The sequence below is a fragment of the Abramis brama genome (assembly GCF_963993115.1).
Source record: "Abramis brama genome assembly, chromosome: 1".
Taxonomy (NCBI): Eukaryota; Metazoa; Chordata; class Actinopteri; order Cypriniformes; family Leuciscidae; genus Abramis; species Abramis brama.
In genome coordinates, this window is record NC_139963.1 from 25,304,092 (window position 1) to 25,324,393 (window position 20,302).

General features: G+C 36.5%; 1 protein-coding gene and 1 long non-coding RNA gene across 7 annotated transcripts in view; both read right to left on the bottom strand.

Annotated features, from left to right (window-relative positions):
• cacnb1 (calcium channel, voltage-dependent, beta 1 subunit) overlaps window positions 1-20,302 on the bottom strand; it is a 69,439-nt gene that overhangs the window by 14,368 nt on the left and 34,769 nt on the right. For all 6 annotated transcript variants that reach the window (XM_084115811.1, XM_084115814.1, XM_084115810.1 and 3 more), the window contains one exon: window positions 20,184-20,293. In XM_084115811.1, the coding sequence (XP_083971937.1) occupies window positions 20,184-20,293 (110 nt within the window). The remainder of the gene's footprint in view (window positions 1-20,183; window positions 20,294-20,302) is intronic.
• LOC311084042 lies at window positions 1,370-8,573 on the bottom strand. The gene is made up of 3 exons (XR_014606412.1): window positions 8,520-8,573; window positions 1,615-1,662; window positions 1,370-1,422 (listed from the first exon to the last, which is right to left on the bottom strand). It is a non-coding gene; the product is annotated as an uncharacterized lncRNA (long non-coding RNA).

Consider the following 20,302-nt stretch of genomic DNA (forward strand, 5'->3'; position numbering starts at 1 on the left):
ATTTGTAGAATTGGTACATTTGTGTCGCGAGATGTTTTAAAAAGTGATGGGAACATGTCCCATCCGCAAATTACGCCTATGCCCGTAGTTTATTGCTTATTTATCATTAGCAAAAGTTTGTTTCATGTTACACAAGTAGGCTACACCGAAGAAAATTCCTAGTCTGTGAAACCTTTCATTGACAATGGCAATAAAATCTATTCTGATTCTGATTTATACTTGGATTCATAGCCTACTCATATCACATAGCAGATAGCACATCCTGTTTTTGATTTGAACATTGTCGACAGTTTATCTTATTTTTTATTCAGTGTAGCCTACACAAGAGTTGCCTATACAGTTTTATCGGTAGATGCTAAGAGACATTTATATATGACCTGTTTGCAAACATATATTTTTTTTTCTATGATGGCACATTTTCCCTCCTGTGCTTTACAGCTTTACAGGGGGTATGGCTTATCTAAATGAGATGTAAATGAGCCCTATTGTCACTCCCAGCAGGAGAGAGAGGCGAGAACTGCTGAGATCTTTCAGAGGCTGTTTTCTCATCTTTGTGCTTTTTTGAGTGCCTACCTTTAAATGGCCATAACTTCTCCAAATATTATCAGATTTCCTTGTGTTACACATCGTTGGAAAGCTTGGAGACTACACTTTCAGAAACCGTGAATAACTCAAAATGCCCCAGAACCGACTTGTGTCCCTACTTTCCGTGACTGGTTACATACTTCGCTCATTTTGATCAATATATACATTTTTTTTATTTATTATAAATGGCATAAGAGTGTATAATCAGTGTGAATGAAAGTAACAATAAGAAATAAGAAAGATGAGAGAATAAGAAATACTAATTAGATGAATTATAGAGCATAAAACAAAACTTAAGGCACACATCGAGAAAGTGTGACAGGCAGAGAAATGGAGTCTTATATTAAAAAAAGAAAGGAATAAAGAGAATATATTACTTATAAGAACAAAATACTTACCCTTACACTTCACACCAATCCACTTAAAACCAGAAAAGGGTCCACTACAGCGGTTACATTTATTCAAAGTTGATACTGCCGAGGAGATTACATCATGTTTGCAATTCTGTTGAAAAAAAGAAAGAATATTAGCCTAATTCCTTGTTATAAAAATCTGCTGAGACTTCTCTAAATACCATGGTACATATTGGCTGAGTGCTCATAGAAATGATTACCTGTCTAGCTATTGTGAACATGACCATTTCAAACAGCAGTGTTAAATTAGTGTGGAACCTAAACTCTGTTGGGCAGAGGCTCTCCAGGAGCAGGGCTCCCTTACCTTAGGCAAACCCTTTCTAGGTTACATTCACACACACAAATTAAAAATCACCTTCTCTGATACATCATCTGCCTCACCGCTGACAAAACCCTTGGTGTGTTGTTCTGTTTCAGATATCACCTACAAAATATTTTTAAACATTTGTAAACACAGATAAGCAGAAAATCATGTGTACTGCTTTATGAGAAATATGAAAACATTTCTTATAACTAACCATTTACTCTAAAAGCCTTATTGGATTAGAAATCAACACGTCTTTGACAATTAAAAAAACATTAGAAATAAACGCATATTTCCAATGGTAAACATTACCTGTTGAGAGGGATCATAAAGTGTCAGCTGAGGATCAAGAGTAGAGATCTTGTGGGAGAGAGAAAAAAGGAGTTTAATGAAGATTATTTACTTTTTTACTTTCTGAATTATATATATATATAAAAAAAATATTTATAAATGAATTTCACTGTATATAGTCTGAAGTATTAAAGAAATGTATGTACAGTTTTAGAATTGACATCATTAAACAACAATACGCCATCGCATTCACGACTCTCCTGTGATTAAAGGCGACACTTTCGGTTTTCTTCCCACCGGAGCCTCACTTTCGATTTCAAAATAACGGCTGCGTGAAATCAGCGTATAGGGTTGAAAAATAAAGCAGATCTAGCAGATTTTAAGGCCTCTCTGTAAGCAATCGAGCTCTCCTTCCATGAAATGCGAAATACCTCTAGTTTTGTTTTCTTCCAGTTGCGCTCCATTTTTCTGGCTGCTCTCTTAAGGGCCCGAGTGTGCTCGCTGTACCACGGCGTTGGAGCATTTTCTTTAATCTTTTTTGAGCGCAACGGAGCAACTGTGTCTAAAGTGCTGGAAAAGAGAGAGTTAAAAGTTTCTGTCGCAATATCTAGTTCTTCTAAGCTATCTGGGATGCTGAGATGATGAAACTGATCAGGAAGATTATTAATAAAGCAATCTTTAGTGGCAGAAGTGATAGGTCTAACTAGAGTTGGGCGATATGCTCCATTTTCATATCGTCCTATCGCAGCCTGTGAGATCGGCGATACACGATATTATCGTGAGGGGGGCGGGGCTTACTTATTTGATTATTAACTTGCTTATTTACTCATCAATTTGCTTGTTTTATTACTTCCTTTTAAATGAAAATCTTTTTTTATTTTGCTAGTAAAGGTGGAGTGTTTATTAATAGGCTAAATCAGGTTATTTCCTGGAATAGTGAGGTAAAAAAAATATCCTAATCATTCTTGTATCTGACTCTGAGTATTTCAACATGTCAGCGGGAAATTTACGGACACACATTATCCTCTCACGCAGTTACAGATGCAGCATTCTGTAACTACACTGTACGTCTGCACGAGATGTGAACAAGTTTTAATAATTTCTTGGGTCAAGAAAGAGTCGGAGTCTGCGATATATGTCCTCCTACCAGTGCTCTCTCTGCCTTGATGCACTTCATATGCGCACCGCACTTCAATAAGCCCAAATAACGCGGGTTTTAAATGCCGGGAGAAATCAGAGGCAAAAATCTAAAAGTCGATCGGTTATAGGCTACTTAAACTTATGACTTGACTCTGATAAAGGAAAACGGGTTAATGCGTTTACATGACCACATGCATTGTCAGTTTATTCAGCATAGCCTAATCGAGTTAAGAACGTGCATGTAAACGCTCTCATTCCCTGAAAACGAAAGCAGAAACCGACTGAGCTTTCGCTGCATTAACGGCGCATTCTCTCAGAGACGACGGTGGATATAATGGTAGGCTACAGCAACTATCTTAATTTACTGGCTTAATATTTCTCTTGTGGACTTACATTATTGACAGTGAAAAAATTAGAAGAATATTTCTTGTTAAACTGGCAGAGTTTCACAGATGCTTCGTGAACTAAAGACTTTAGTAGGCCTAGGCGCCCTATATAATTTTATTGATATTATAATTATAATTAATATTTTGTAATTGTATTGTTTTTAGTGTTATTAGTGTCATTAAATATTTTGTTAATGAAGGCCTACCATGGAAACCAAATACTGACGAACAACGATGCCGTCTTTATCTTGGCTCTGTATAAGAATGATGCGTCTGTTAAAACAAGCACTCTTGACAATTTGTGAATGGATCACCTTGCAATTAAATTTCGTTGTGGGAATTAGTTTTTTTTTTTGTCTGTTTTAAAAACATTTTCTTTGAGGAGTCCTCACACGCGCGCGTCGTGTCGCAAGTGTGGTGATGTCGCAAGTGTGGTTGTGGTGATGTCGTGAATTTAGGCAAGGCAAATATAATTGTAGTTCCTAATTAATTTAATAACTATACTAGCTTCATAATAATAATAATAATAATAATAATAATTTAATACATTAATGGGAAAACAAGCCAATTATCGTATTGATATCGTCAAAGGCATCTGCTATCGACAATATCTCTGTCTATCGTCGATACACGATACTATCGTCTATCGGCACAACCCTAGGTCTAACATATTTGCAACACGGAGTCGACTTTGCAGCCTTGGCTAAATGAAGTTTACACGAGACTAGATAATGATCTGAGATGTCATCGCTCTGCTGCAGAATTTCAACGGCATCAACTTTGATTCCATGTGATAATATTAGATCTAGAGTATGATTACGACAATGAGTAGGTCCTGACACGTGTTGTCTAACTCCAATAGAGTTAAGAATGTCTTTAAAAGCCAATCCCAATGCATCTTTTTCGTTATCCACATGTATATTAAAATCACCAACAATTAGTACTTTATCTGCAGCCAATACTAACTCTGATAGAAAATCAGCAAATTCTTTGATAAAGTCTGTATGGTGCCCTGGTGGCCTGTATATAGTAGCCAGCACAAATCTCAAACGTGATTTATCATTTACACTATATATTGCTATATTAAGCAACAACACTTCAAAAGAATTACATTTAAAACAAGACTTCTTAGTTATTCTGAAGATATTACTATAAATTACAGCAACTCCTCCCCCTTTGCGTTTCAGACGAGGCTCATGTTTATAACAGTAATCTTGCGGGGTGGACTCATTTAAAGTAATATAACTGTCTGGTTTTAGCCAGGTTTCTGTCAAACACAGCACATCTAGGTTATAGTCTGTAATCATATCATTAACAATAAGTGCTTTTGAAGTAAGGGATCGAATATTCAGCAACCCAAGCTTTATCATTTGTTCATTCGTATTACATCTGTTTTTTATTTGTTGAACAACAATTACATTTTTACCCTTGAACGGGTTTAGGAGTTTTTTGTATCGTCCTAATTCGGGGAACAGACACAGTCTCTATATGATGATATCTAGGTGAAAGAGGCTCTATGTGATGGGATTTATCTGACCTTGGTGACGCGAGGCCACTAGCAGACGGTCGGTTTAGCCAGTCTGTCTGCTTCCTGACCTGAGCCCCAGATTGTCATGTTTGAGCTCTAAGACTATGAGCCATATTACTAGAGAGAAGAGCAGCACCATCCCAGGAGGGATGAATACCATCTCTTTTCAACAGGTCAGGTTTGCCCCAAAAACTTTTCCAATTGTCTGCGCCGACGTGAATAATAATCTTAGAGAATTTACGATTAGCATTAGCCAGCACTTTTAAATTTGCTTTGATGTCAGGCGCTCTGGCTCCCGGAAAACATGTGACTATGGTGGCTGGTGGCTCTATTTTCACGTTCCGTGTAATAGAATCGCCAATAACTAGGGCACGTTCAACAGGATTCTCAGTGGGTGTTTCACTGAGTGAGGAGAATCTATTTGAAGTTGTAACAATTAACCCTCTGGGGTCAGCAATCATTAATGTAAACGCACACAGAGAGCACGCGCTATTCAAACGCAAATGATCTGAAGCAATCCATGCAAACGTGTCAACGCCCACATCAGCTGGATAAAACACACTGCGAGTTTAATCAGACTTGTGCCCTTTATGTCATCTTGCTTCGCTGTGAGGAATAATCCTTAGGAATAATTTAGTTTCACATCGAGGACCAACGGATTCAGCTATTCAGAGCACTGTAGTAAGTTTTTTATTCTTAAGTGCTTTGTTCTAATCGCGATATGCAATAGTGTCTGTAAACGCAAAAAGACTGTTTGAATATGAATCGCGTGTCTGTGTGTGAATGAATGAATGGCACAGATGTTTACTACAGCTGTGAACAACAGCGCGCATCTGTGCCTTTCGTTAACACTTGCACTTACATTAGTAAACATGTTATTTTTACATGAACACATCTACTAGTTTAGCTTTTACCAAACTATATTGCAATACTGAGATGAGTAAAAATCGACTGAAATATGTTTAAATAAAATGTCTTTGTATAAGCAACGTATTAAACTGCAAATTAACATGTATATGCAAATATATCATAAAAACGATGTGTTACAGATGAAATATGAATGTTTAGACAAGATTTCGTTGATTAGTTTTGGATAGATTATAAAGTTTTTACTGTAAAAAAGACTACGGTCACATCAAATAAGCTTTTGTTCACCAATTTCTGCTCACGTTAAATATATAGTATGTGATGTTTTGTGAAAAATAAAGTAGGTATATTGAATTATCAATTAAGATGTTAGCATAGTGTTTGTTCCAATATTCAAACTAATGAATCCTTAACTTTGAAATACGTATGATAAAATCAAAGTATACTTTTTACAAAGAAAGATTACACTTGAAATATTGTTAAAATTGTAATTGTTGATTCATATGTGAAAACTGTTTAATAAAATAGCAAAACATTCACAAGGTAGAAGTAACATCTTAATAAGTCAATATAAACCTTCTCATTACATTATTTTAGTTTTTTATTAGTGACATTTGGGGAGAGGATATATTCCAAAACTTTCTGAAAATACAGTATGAGAATTAACTGCATAGTTACTAGAAATGTTTACCTTGGATATTATGCAATTTGCATGCATACAAAATAAGTCCTCACATTCTTTACTTGTGGTATACCCTCTCAGTGACACACCCGAATGAAAGGCTCGTTATGTGGCTCATTATGCGGGTCGTCTTCTCAGGTGTGAATCACGACCCCATGCATATTGCCTTTCCAAACAAAATGTGTCTTACAAAGTTTAAATCAATGTATTGTTTTATGTGAATGATTAGGCAGGATGATTTTCAGATCATTTTGAAGAAAAAACTCTCGGCGACAACATCCATTATTCAAAAGTCTTGTGGACACATATTTAGTATGTGTTTTTTGGCCTTATTTCAGAAACTTTAATTTTTTGTTAAAGCATAAACATTATTCTCTCAAAAATACAAACATGTACACACATGTTGCTCACATATTATGGTAGCCCTGTTTGTGCTAAATAGAGTGTAATTATACCTTTGCCATTAATATGTTTATAAGCAACTGAAAAAAGCACAAATGTCAGGGCATGTCAAAACATCTCAAGGACCCCCAAAACACCTCAGACCCCAGAGGGTTAATGTGTGTGAGAATGTACTCTAGCACAAAGTCCTCACTGGTATGGCTTTTTATGAGGACAGTATCTTATCTACATGAAAACAAACTATGCAACATATGGAGATTAGGGCTGTAACGATACGCGATATGAAACCGAAACCACGATACTCAGATCTACGATCCTGTGTTGCGTTGTGAGAAGGCAGAATCGCAACACACCCCTTCCAACTCCTAGAGTCATCCTTCCCTTCAAGATCCACATCTTTAAATTACTATTGGGAGACGTGACATTTGCAGTCAAAACTTGAAATATAAATTCTCAGAAAACGCATTTAATACCAATATATTGAAACATCTGTTTATATATCCATACTCCCTTAATAAAGGAGTCCAGACATTAGAAAAATATCAGTTTACATATGCTTTTTATATTTAATATAAGGGAAATAGGCTATACATGCGTTACGGACGTGACACAAAAAATCTTTAACTTTTAGGTGGCAAATGTTTTTTTTGTAATTCTGTGAATTACACTGCGCAAACCAAAAGTAATACTACCCACTGAATGAAGAAGGGTTGGCTCTCCACAGAACTTTCTACGAATTATTTATCATGTTTCGCATTTATGAGGAAAAAACAATGTTAAGGATGTGACAGTTCTCTGTTACGGACGTGAGCACTCTAAAAGCAGCACTAGAAGCTTTCAAACTTTCACAGAGACCTCAAATACGCATTTAAAACACCAAATATTAAGGATTGGCATATCAAGTAAAATAATATTCGATGATTGTTTGAAAATCGTACCTCTCCCCCGACATGCTCAACGATAAGACGGCGTTCACTCAAATCCCGCTCCGACATTGAATGTCTCTGTACTGTAGGCTAATAGGCCTACATGTTGTAGCCCAGTCATTAAAGAAAACGATTTAGTTTCATATTTATGTTTAAATAAAATAATACACTTTTTAATTTAATCTATGTTGATTATATGAAAAGTGAAAAGCGTGAGTAAGATCATAATATGCGCAGTATATCAGGAGACGAGTGGGCAGACATGATTGACCACTTCATTAAGTTTGTTTTTGTAGAAAGCCTTTCTTTAAAGTGAATTTTGTTAAATTGTGTTATCTTAATTTTAATCAATGTTTCATCAACCAATTGAATGGATTTAATAAATAATAAATATAGCAGGCAATATAATCAGGACACGGAGGCGCAGGCGCGTGAACTGGAGCTCGTCTCATAAATGAACCGAAACTCAGCATATAAGCTACTTGCCTCACAGACCGGAGACATATATCGATAGAAAGCTTGGAATGTGTAGCCTACTGTGTAGCCTACTTTTAAACAAAACAATTCAAAACGAAAAAAAGAAAACAGACTGCTCTCGGCTCATGTAATCCGTATGTGCATTTCTCTCCGGCGAGTTCACTACTGCGAAGATCGCGAGTCAGCATCGTCAACTTCATCTTTGACACAGAAAACACTTGTTTATTAATAAACAATAGAAATGTCTCCTTGCTATATTTGACATTCATAATCATTACTTTTACCGGTTCTTTGTGACAGCTTTTAGGCGCGCTTTAGGTCCCTTACATGGCGTCACTACCGCTTAATAGTTAATATTGTTCTTTGGTGTTCAGTTTATACAGGTTTTTCAAACTATCTTATTTAATAAAAATATTAAATATTTAATTTAACATTAAAAAAAATATATAAAAAATCGTGAAACGATCCGAATCGTGGGTTTGCTGTATCGTTATAAACTTATATGGTACATAAATTACCTGTTGATTGGTGTCATTAAGTCTCAACTGAGGATCCGTCTCGGTTGAAATCTTATGAGGAACAAAGAAAACAGTTTGATTATAAATACATAAATTTGCACAATTGCTTTTACACAAACTATGGTCCAATCCGACTGTACTGAAGTAAGAGAAACACTGTTAGTACTGTAGTGACAGTACTCTAGTAAGTGAATATGAGGACATACAGACACAAACTATGGTCCAATCTGACTGTAGTGAAAAATCTGCTGAGACTTCTCTAAATACCATGGTACATATTGGCTGAGTGCCCATAGAAATGATTACCTGTCTAGCTATTGTGAACATGACCATTTCAAACAGCAGTGTTAAATTAGTGTGGAACCTAAACTCTGTTGGGCAGAGGCTCTCCAGGAGCAGGGCTCCCTTACCTTACACCGTGTCCTAACTACACGCGACGCGAGAAGATTCCAGCGACAGGCAGTGTGTCTGTCCACACTAGACGCAACGCGACTGTGAGACACCACAACGTCAATCAAAAATCACAGCCAATCAGAACAGTGTGTGGGCGGGGTCTCGCGGCAAGTGCACAGCACTAGAGAGTTATCTTGACGGCAATCGCACGAAAATGGATTAGTAGCTACATAATCAAATTATAAAATATTACACCATTAAAAAAATACATAGGCTACTGAGTTACTAAAACAATCTTTGTCAAATAATACACTTGTTTGTTCACAGTTTTAACGTTCTTGTTTCCATTTGTTTAATTTCAAGATCTGAGGTGAATTATATCCATTGTTGCTTTTACAGCTTCATAGCTGGAGCACTAAATGACATTCAAAGTCACATTACACACTTTTAACATTAAAGGTATAGCGGAGGATTTTTTTACTTCCGGGTGGGTAGTGTATACTATTGGTCCTCCTAATTGTCAATCATTCTGGTGAATCAATCAAACTTTTCAAAAAGTCGAGAGGGCGGGTCTTATCTAAAATTCAGAAAGATCCTCCGCTATACCTTTAAATGAAGCACATAAATAGTGCCTGAGATTATCATTGCCATACTTTGTGTTTGTTGTTCCAGTGCGACATCGCAGGAAAATAGAAACCATTTCTAAATTAGAAACGTCGCGTGTCGACGTCGCAGCTGGTTAGGACAAAAACTTTGATTAATATGGAAAATATACCTTTTATCGCGTGTCGCGGCGTCGCGTCGCGTGTAGTTAGGACACGGTGTTAGGCAAACCCTTTCTAGGTTACATTCACACACAAATTAAAAATCACCTTCTCTGATCCATCATCTGCCTCACCGCTGACAAAACCCTTGGTGTGTTGTTCTGTTTCAGATATCACCTATGAAATATTTTTAAACATTTGTAAACACAGATAAGCAGAAAATCATGTGTACTGCTTTATGAGAAATATGAAAACATTTCTTATAACTAACCATTTACTCTAAAAGCCTTATTGGATTAGAAATCAACACGTCTTTGACAATTAAAAAAACATTAGAAATAAACGCATATTTCCAATGGTAAACATTACCTGTTGAGAGGGATCATAAAGTGTCAGCTGAGGATCAAGAGTAGAGATCTTGTGGGAGAGAGAAAAAAGGAGTTTAATGAAGATTCATTTCAGAATAACAGATAATACAGGTGAATTCATAGATTAACAATTAATGTGTGTGAGAATGTACTCTAGCACAAAGTCCTCACTGGTATGGATTTTTGTGAGGACAGCATCTTATCTACATGAAAACAAACTATTCAACGTATGGAGATTCTACATGATTTTGCCAAAACTTAAAGGGGTGGTAAAACACCTTTTTTCGAAGGCTTGATTGTGTTTGTGGGGTGCACTGTAACATGTGTTCATGCTTCGTTTTTAAAAATTCGCATTTTTCACATATTTAACCATTATTCTACACTGCTCTGTCCCTCCTTGTAAAAACGGTCGGATGATTTCCGGGTTCTATGAAGCCCCGCCCTCAAAAATACGCAATGGGCTCAGATTGGTTAGCTGGCCCAGTGTGCTGTGATTCGCTAACCGCCAAGTGCAAGTTCGCTGCGCTGGTGATATTAAACAGAAGTTTGTATGTGTTCGTCGGATACGTATGAATTAGCATTTAACAAACTGGTTTGTGGAGCCAAACAGCGTTGTCCTTCGTTTACTTCCTTGCTACAACGTACAATTAACAATACGAACTATTACAGGAAAACGCATCAACGAAAAAAAATCATACCTACAGGTTGTGGCTCGTAAACAACAGTTGGAACTGCTCGATCTTTCAGGACAAGCCGTTTGTGAATCCTGCATTGAACTCGCGTAGATTGAGGAAGCTTTCCTCCGGAAAATGTGCAGCACAGAGAGTGGCATTTGGATTATAATTATGAGGGACCAAGTAAAAAATAAATTGTAACCGTCCTTAGGAAGACAACAAAGTGGACCTGCAATCTGGGTGAAAATAACAGCATTTCGACGGCATAGCAGCAACGACACTCTACTGCCACAACAACTCTTTTCCAAAGCAACATAAAATTGCCTCGCCCCCTTTATTTATTGTGTTCCCAGAGGAGGGGTTTATGTAAATATTGGGCTTAGTGATGTCAGCAAGCCCACAGGAATGTCGTGTAGTCCCTATCAGCCGTTTCTGTAGTTCTTAGAAATTGATTTCTTTAAATGCAAATCTCTCCCTTTGCTTTAAACTTTGAACGTTGTAACTTTGCAGATGTTGTTTATGCTCAAACAGCAACATTACACACTAACTACAGTTAGAAAAGTCAAATCGTGTTTTACCACCCCTTTAAATGGTACATAAATTACCTGTTGATTGGTGTCATTAAGTCTCAACTGAGGATCCGTCTCAGTTGAAATCTTATGAGGAACAAAGAAAACAGTTTGATTATAAATACATAAATTTGCACAATTGCTTTTACACAAACTATGGTCCAATCCGACTGTACTGAAGTAAGAGAAACACTGTTAGTACTGTAGTGACAGTACTCTAGTAAGTGAATATGAGGACATACAGACACAAACTATGGTCCAATCTGACTGTACTGAAGTAAGAGAAACACTGTTTGTACTGTAGTGACAGTACTCTGGTAAATATGAGGACATACAGACACAAACTATGGTCCAATCTGACTAATACTGAACTTCTGTCTATCCTTCTCAATACACAATATGACACCAGCAGTGAATATGAGGACATACAGACGTGGCTGCTTCTTCTTTAGTTTTTAATTTGGTCCTCCTGGATCTTGTAGCTGCCATCTCCTGCAAAGGCCACATGGTGTTTTTAATCAGTTTACAACATGACTTTTAGATATCACTGACATAATCAACTGTTTTACACCTTTATTTGTTATTATGAACGGTGAAATTATTAACAATAACGATTATTATACATACCAGGATGTAATACCAATAAGTTTTACTAGTACAGTAAAACATGAATCTTGTGTTTAGTGATTTTAATTTTTTTTAAACATGCTGCTTTTCTCTCTCAAACACACTGTAGATGTCCCTAAAGTTAACCATTATAATTTGACTAACAGCACCTTCCTCAGCTTAAAAACTAGGACTAGCTAAGGAACAAAGTTTCAGTTACAAATAATCACCATGCTTCGGGATACTAACGTTAAATAATAGTTGTTAGGCCTAAATTGCACGACAGGGACCTAGAAATTGAGTAGGTTATCGAACTAACATTAACGTTATACTGATTCACAAGTCAACCTCATTACACTGCCCAAATGTTCCGCGAAATAAATATGATCTCAATATGGCAATAACGTGATTAATAAGTTCAATATTAAATTAAATCCTCACGCGTTGTGAAATACAGACACGTGTCACCAAAGCTAGCTTATAGCCTAACTGCTAATTCAAATTAACTTTAGAATATTTCAAACTACTACCAACGGAATATAAAAATAATATTAATACAGTTTTTAGACTTGAAGTGTAGCTGGGTGCTTGGAATTTGAACACAATTCTTACCTGACGTCTCTTCACCGTGAAGACTGATCCGCACGTGGCTGGCTGTCTCAGAAATGTGGTGATGAATCGTTCATTAACGGGATCCGTTCATTGCGTCTGTCACGTGACAAATGAACGAAAGACTCGGAAGGTAAAGTTATTATTTATGTTACCTGTGAATTATTTTTTACTGCATTATAATTATTTCTTAATTCAGAATATGATCAAGATTGCGTAGGTGGATGTGTTTTGGGAATTTGCCTGTTAAAAGTATAACATTTAAAGCCCCTTAAATTAACGAAATGACTCGAAAAAAGATTCCTTCATTTTGATGAACGAGTTTGAACGAGATTAACACAGTGGTTTGACAAAACCCGAAATTATGAGGACTTCTTGCGATCAGCCAATCACAATCCTCAATTCCATACACATGGGTGAATATTCATGAGGAGATGCAGTACCACTGACCCACCTACAGAGGCGCTGTCTCGATACACAGCTGATACACAAAATCATGTAATTGTGAACTATGGGGACATGAGCTGAAATTTTGACTTTGAGCTCCCCCTAGCAATAGAAACACTTCTACATTGTCAGTATTATGAGGACACTGGCCCTGTCCTCATAATTCAAAATGTCCTCATAGTGTGGTGTGTATTCATATGAAATGTCCTCATAAATCACAAAAACACACACACACACACACACACACACACACACACACACACACACACTCATAACTACATCTCATCTTTCATCTATACACTGTAGAATCAAAACATTCTTAAAAGAACATAAAATAATGGAAAAACAGCATTATGGTATTAATAAATGTTTTCAGATAATGGATTGATTGTTTTTTTGCAGTGTATAACAGAGAATCTTGAAAGCACACACAAACACACCTCAAATTTTAATATACAATGAATTTCAGGAAGACTAACCTTTTATTTCACACTCAAACCCATGTTAGCACATATCATGCACGTGGGGGTTTATATGGTCTGCTCGAATATATGCATGTGTGAGCATGTGCTAGTTTAGTTCCTTTAATCTTTAAGTAAATGGAGCGCTGAACAGTATGATAGTTTCCAGAACAGCGGTTGCATGCCATGTGCAGCTTTCTGCATTGATCCACGGCAGTCTGTAGAAAGCAGCAGTTAGCTGTAGATCAGTATGTGTGTTTGAGTATGGATATGTGTGGGTGTGAAGTGCAAGTGGCATCACACTTTTTACAGCGAGTCAGAATCAATGCATTCAGTCATTTTTCAGAGTGTAAAAAAAAATCAGCAAGCCATCATACTTTTTTAGTCAATTTACCATTTAATTTTTTTTAAATCAAATGTAGTGCTATTTAAGGGGCAATGTCTCTTAAACTATAATATTTTATTATAATGAAATCAGAACACTTGTTATCAACTGTTATCCAAAATCTATCACTTAATTTACATATACACTACCAATGTTTTTGAAATAAGTCTCTTATGCTCACTAAGGTTGCATTTATATGATCAAAACAGCAATATTGTGAAATATTATTACAATTTAAAATAGCTGTTTTCTATTTTAATACATTTTTAAATGTAATTTATTCCTGTAATGCAAAGTGGAATGTTCAGCATCATTACTCCAGTCTTCAGTGTCACATGACCATTCAGAAATCATTCTACTATGATGATTTGCTGCTCAAGAAACATTTCTTATTATTATCAATGTTGGAAACAGTTTTTGCTGCTTAATAGCTTTGTGGAATGTGTGATGTGTGTATATATATATATATATATATATATATATATATATATATATATCAGGGCTCGCAAAATTTCAAAATCGCTGGTAGCCCTTCAGGCAGGCACTCTTCAGATTTTGGTAGCCCCGAAATGGTAGCCCTAGTATTTTACTAGCCCAGACAAAAAGACAATTTTTAATGTAGAAAATTGGTTAGGAGTCAAAACAATGAATCAAAAACTTTTTCAAAACACAAATATCAGCAAATATGCATCTGGTTCTAACTGAACTGAAATGTGTGTGACCAGTGTGGAACATGAATCAGTCTGTGTCTGTGGCTCAGCCTCCAATGAGGGTATGATGAAGAAAAAAAAAAAAAAAAGTAACACTTTAGTTTAGGGTCTAATGCTCACTATTAAGTTACATTAACATGCAGATGGCAGGGTTTTATCATCACTGAGGTCCCGAATGTGAGGTAGGCTAGTCAGGGGGGTCGGCGGAACCCCCGAGAAAGTTTTTATTTCTCTGATCTACATATGTGCATTTTAAGATGTTTTGAAGGCCAAAAAAATTGGATAACAATAGCTTTAAAACCATGTCTCGCAGCTGATTATTTTTCTCTCCTCATCAGCATCGCACTCCTATTCTCTTTGTTTTTCTCTTGCTCTGTCTCTTCCCCTCCTAAAGCTGAGCTTTGACTGATATAGGCTTTTCATTTTTGTCTGTCAGTGAAGTAAACATAGGGTCAACTGATAGATTGATTTATGAATCATTTTCTCAGACGCGTTCATTTACTGAAAGCTACTAAGAAAGCTAGGTAGCCTAACTAAGTTTATTAAATTCATTCACAGTATGTACACATTCATTATTGATCTTATTCCTAATACAGGGCCGTAGAAAGGGCTTTATAATCAAAGAGGTCCTACATTTAAGGTTATTAGGGGGTTAACATTTTTTATTTCTCTGATATGTGCATTTCAAGACGTTTGAAGGCCAAAAAAGGATAAGAAATAGCTTTAAAACCATGTTAGCAGGCAGTAGATTATTTGTCAATACTTGCTCTCACTTCTTATCCATCACTCTTTCTTTTTCTCTCAGTCTCCTCATCTTGCCCTGTCTCTTCCCCTCTTAAAGCTGAACTTTTTTTATTTACTGAAGGCTACAAATTGTATATTAATTCTCAACATGTACACATTCATTATTAATCTTGTGCCTATGATGAAAACGGCTTTGTTAATGCTCTGTTAATGTCCCCTCACAATGACAGTAAACTAATTATCAGTCACATTACATATGCCTATTTTCAGTTCAAAACGGCGAAATTCGACAAAAGTATATTCGTTTGTCTGATTATTTTTGTCATTCGTTTCACATTTATGACCTAAAAAAGCTGTCAAATACGAAATGTTTAGTTTAGCTACTTACATCTTATCTCGCAATTGACTGTAAACTGAAGCGAGTATGGCAAGCCGTTTTAACTTTTATTCATTTCCAGGATATGAATTGTTGATATCAAGAATTACATTTTTGATATCAACAATTAAATTGTTGATATCTGTAATTATATTTTCACTAGTGAAATGTCACCATAGGCTGCCATTCAAAATCAATTGTTGATATCAAGAATTGATTTCTTACTAGTAGAAATATAATTTTTGATATCAATAATTACATTGTTACTATGCGAATTACTGATATCAAGAATTCAATTGTCACTAGTTGAAATGTCTATTCTTGATATCAACAATTTAATTGCTACTAGCAAAATTTTTAATTTCTGATATCTGAAAATATATTTCTGATATCAATATAATTTCAGATATCTAAAATGGCTTTCTTACTAGTAACAATCACATTCATGATATCAGAAATTAACATTGTCACTAGTGAAAATGGAATTATTGATATCAAAAATGAAAATTGTTACTAGCAGCAATTCAATTGTTGATATCAAGAATTATCATTTTAACTAGTGAAAATTTAATTGTGGATATCAAGAATTAGCATTGTTACTAGTGGAAATGTAATTTCTGATATCAAAAATAGCCATTGTTACTAGTAGAAATCTAATTCCTGATATCAATAACTATCATTTTAACTAGTGAAAACTGAATTGTTGATATCAAGGATTCATATCCTGGAAATGAATAAAAGTTAAAACGGCTTGCCATAAGCGAGTCGCTCTGCTCAAATTTGCGGTCAGCAGCTTCTGTGTATATAAAGCCCGCCTACTTTGATTTGATTGGTCATCTCAAATATTCTGACATTGACAGACCAGTGAGACTCAGGTGAACAACACACACACACACACACACACACACACACACACACACACACACACACACACACACACACACACACACACACACACACACACACACACACACACACACACACACACACACACACACACACCCTGTCCTCTGTTTCTGACATGTGCTCTGCTCGGCGCCGCTGCGGATTGAAGATGAAGAACGCACTGAATCTGATTATAACAAGACTGAAGCGAACACTATTTCAGATAGCCCGTCGGGCAGGCCGGTTATGCATTTTGGTAGCCGGACTGGAAAACACAATAGCCCCGGGACGTCGGGCGAGCGATTTTGCGAGCACTGTATATATATATATATATATATATATATATATATATATATTTGGGATTCCTAAAAAGTCTTTTGTAACAATTGCATTTACTGTTACTTTTGATCTATTTAATGATACATTTTTTTAATGATAAATCTTTTTACATCCTTCCAAAATCAATTTTTTTTTTTCAAACCATTGAAATTATTACAGCAAAAATATTACATAAAAAGTATCTGTTTAATATCTTAAGATATTATGTAGGATTTCTAATTTTAGTCATGTAAACAATACCAGCAAGCATTCACCCTTTTTCTTAGCCCATTGTCACTTGATGTAACACAAGATGCATGTTACTGGGGTCTAAATGAATGAATATGACTTGAGAGAGAGAAAAGTTACTAGGGATGTTTTATTGTGATTGTTGTCTCAGGTTGTAAAATTTTACGTCTAGATGCACAATACAATATGACAAAAAACTCCACTACTACCCTACACGCTGTGTTGGCAACAATAGGGGCTTTCGCACCGGGTAGTTATAGGAACTTAGTTATAGGAACTAGCCACCAGGGTGGTTCCCCGAGAACTAAATGTTCCTCTAGGGCTGTTTTCCTGGTTGCATGCTCAATGTCACTAGCTGAGCAGAAATACATAATCATGTTTGGCTTGGTCCCCTCAAAGTCAAGTTGGATTTTCTCCTCAGCGTAAAGGTTAAGAGGTCCATCTGTCACTGTTTTCCACGTTCGTAGAGTTAGTTTGTGGAGTAAATATATAGGCTATAAACTGTGTGTGTAAACTGCTTTTTTTTTTAATGGCGGGTGCTGGTGTTTCACGTGCGTTCAGCCAATCAACGTACTTACGTCACTGGTAGTTCCTATTGTGCTGGGTTAGGCCCTACTCTAACGTAGGAGCTAATTTAGCTCCCCAAAAGGCATTCCTAGAACTAAAATTGTTCAGTTCCTGTGTGCGAACACGCCAAAAAACGGGTACTCCCACCATTAGTTCTAGGAACAATGAAAAGTTTTTTCCGGTGCCAAAACCCCTAATAACTTTAGCTACACTTTCAAAACACTTGAGCAACTGAAAAATGTAGTGCTGTCATGACTCATGACAACTCTCAGAGTGTTTGGCATGGTAATGGATATGACGATGTTAATGTATTTGGTCTTGGCGGAATAGATCTGCTACGCTGCTGTTATTGCTGCTGCTACAGAGCAAGTATGAGACTATAGCCAGGGCCGTCGCTAGTGGGGTGAAAGGTGGTGACAATTATAGGGGCCCCCACTGCCCAGGAGGCCCCACAAAATCCAGCAGTTATACTATATAGGCCCCTGTTGTGTGAATAATTCTAATATTTAGATTAGTTGTACGCCTGAGATTTAAATAAAAACCACGAAAACATGCAATTTGGTTAAATATTTTTTCAAAATATTCTCTTACCTCCCTATAAATGGTTTAGTCCGATCTAAAGTATTTATTAATTATTCAGTCAGTGACAAACATCAGATCGACCCAATAAATTTGTAAGTCCCGCCCCAGCTCGTGAACAGAACCAATCAGAGTTGAGGCGGCAGTGCCTGAAGTTAACGATGAACTTGGTGGAAGAGCAGGAGATTGACTGAAAATGTCGGGGAAAAGAAAACATAACTTAGGGCACCAGAAATGCTATGAAAAGAATGAGAGGGAGGCCTGGAGAGTTGTTGTATCCCAGTCGATCAAGACGTTCTTTGAAGACAGGTTGTATTGTTATTTCGCTGGAAATAAGAAAACTACCGTCTACAGCCTGTCGGGTAGGCTACTCACTCTTCATTATCGATGCGCACCACAATCGACCGAATGATTACGTGTTCAAAATCCCTGTCTTTTTACACTATTGTAAATAGAGTTAAAAAATTGACACGAGTCACGACGCATTGCATTATGCACCTAACCTGCCGGCTGATGATGTATTTATTAGCCTACATCAATAAAACACGAATGCACTTGAATGAATAAATTTTAGCTTTATTTAATAATATTATCTTTATTAAAAAATAAAACAATAAATTAGGTTATTTTTTTAATTTGACTGCATTCTTATCATTCTTGTATAAATGTTTACTTTTTGATTTATGAATTATAACAGACTGTTTCCCTGATGGGGGACAAAACATTATTTTGCTGTTACTTTTATTAAATTGGTTTTATTATTTAACAATTTCTTTTTATTAGTTGTAATTTTTATATAAATTTAACTTTTAAAATAAAGGTTTTACAACAACATCACCTTCTTCTGTTATACTGTATGTGGGCCTCCATGCTCATCTGTTGTACAGTATATGATATTGGTGGAGGGTGGTGGGGGCCCACATCAATATTTTTTTCAGGGGGCCCCGAATCCTCTAGCTACGGCCCTGACTATAGCATACATGAATTACCCGTAGCAAATCTATACAGATGGAGCTGGGGAAGGTAGAGGGTTTCTGAAAGTGTGCTGCAAACTGCTACAGCAAACACTGACCAAGTATTTGAAAGTTGAGCAGCAAACACATTACTTGCTGATGCAACAGGAACCAATCAGCGGTGTTCTTTTAAGACAATGTGATTGCAAACAGATTGAGTTAAGGACATATCAGCCTGCATCATCTAGAGTTTAATGACAGAACTTAAGGATTTAAGTTATTAGTGTGGTTACTTTTTGTTAATAACACCACAACCGACAAGTTAAGACTGTTCACACCAAACTCAAGGTAGAGGGTTAAGTAAAAGGACAGATGGACGTAGAGTTAGATAAATGGATGGAGAGATGAATGAATCGACAGATGGGTGGACATGAAGGGGAAAAGGGTGGGATGACTGGATACGTACCCAGTACGTCTGACGTGAAGAGAAAGAGAGGTAAGAAAAGTGTGGTGGGAAGATGTGGCGGGAGAGAACAGAATGAAAAAAAGAAAAAGCCAGATCAGACATGACGTAACAGAGCAAGAAGATGAAACACTAAGAAAAATGTTTAGGAAACAGAGAGAATGTGTACTATCTATTCTCATAGAGAGCACATATTCACCAAAAAAGTCAATTTATTTCTTTGTCTGACATTTTCCTATTGAAAACACTTAAATATAGTGTGTGACTTTCTTCTTTTCTCTATACCAACTATACCGTAATACCAGAATGAATGCATTTCATTCATCTCAACAAACAGACTGTTTGTTTTGCTCTCAATGTGAATAGCTTTGCACTTTGAAATTTTTTTGAAAGTGCCTTGGACTAACATGAGTCCAACATATTTGTTGATTGTAGTCTTTCAGCCTGCTGCTAAACCAAATGTTCAGTCTGTTCAGGCTTTACGACCAAATGATGGAGCTCTTTCAGATGCAGTTTCACATTTGTGTGGAGGTGTGTTTCATACCCAGACTGGATCTGGTGCTGGAGCGCTCGATGATCGTGTGTTTGCTGGGGTTGTTTAGGACGGAACGTTTGGCGAGTGAGATGTCTGCTGTCACCCTGGTGATAGATATTCTGGAACAA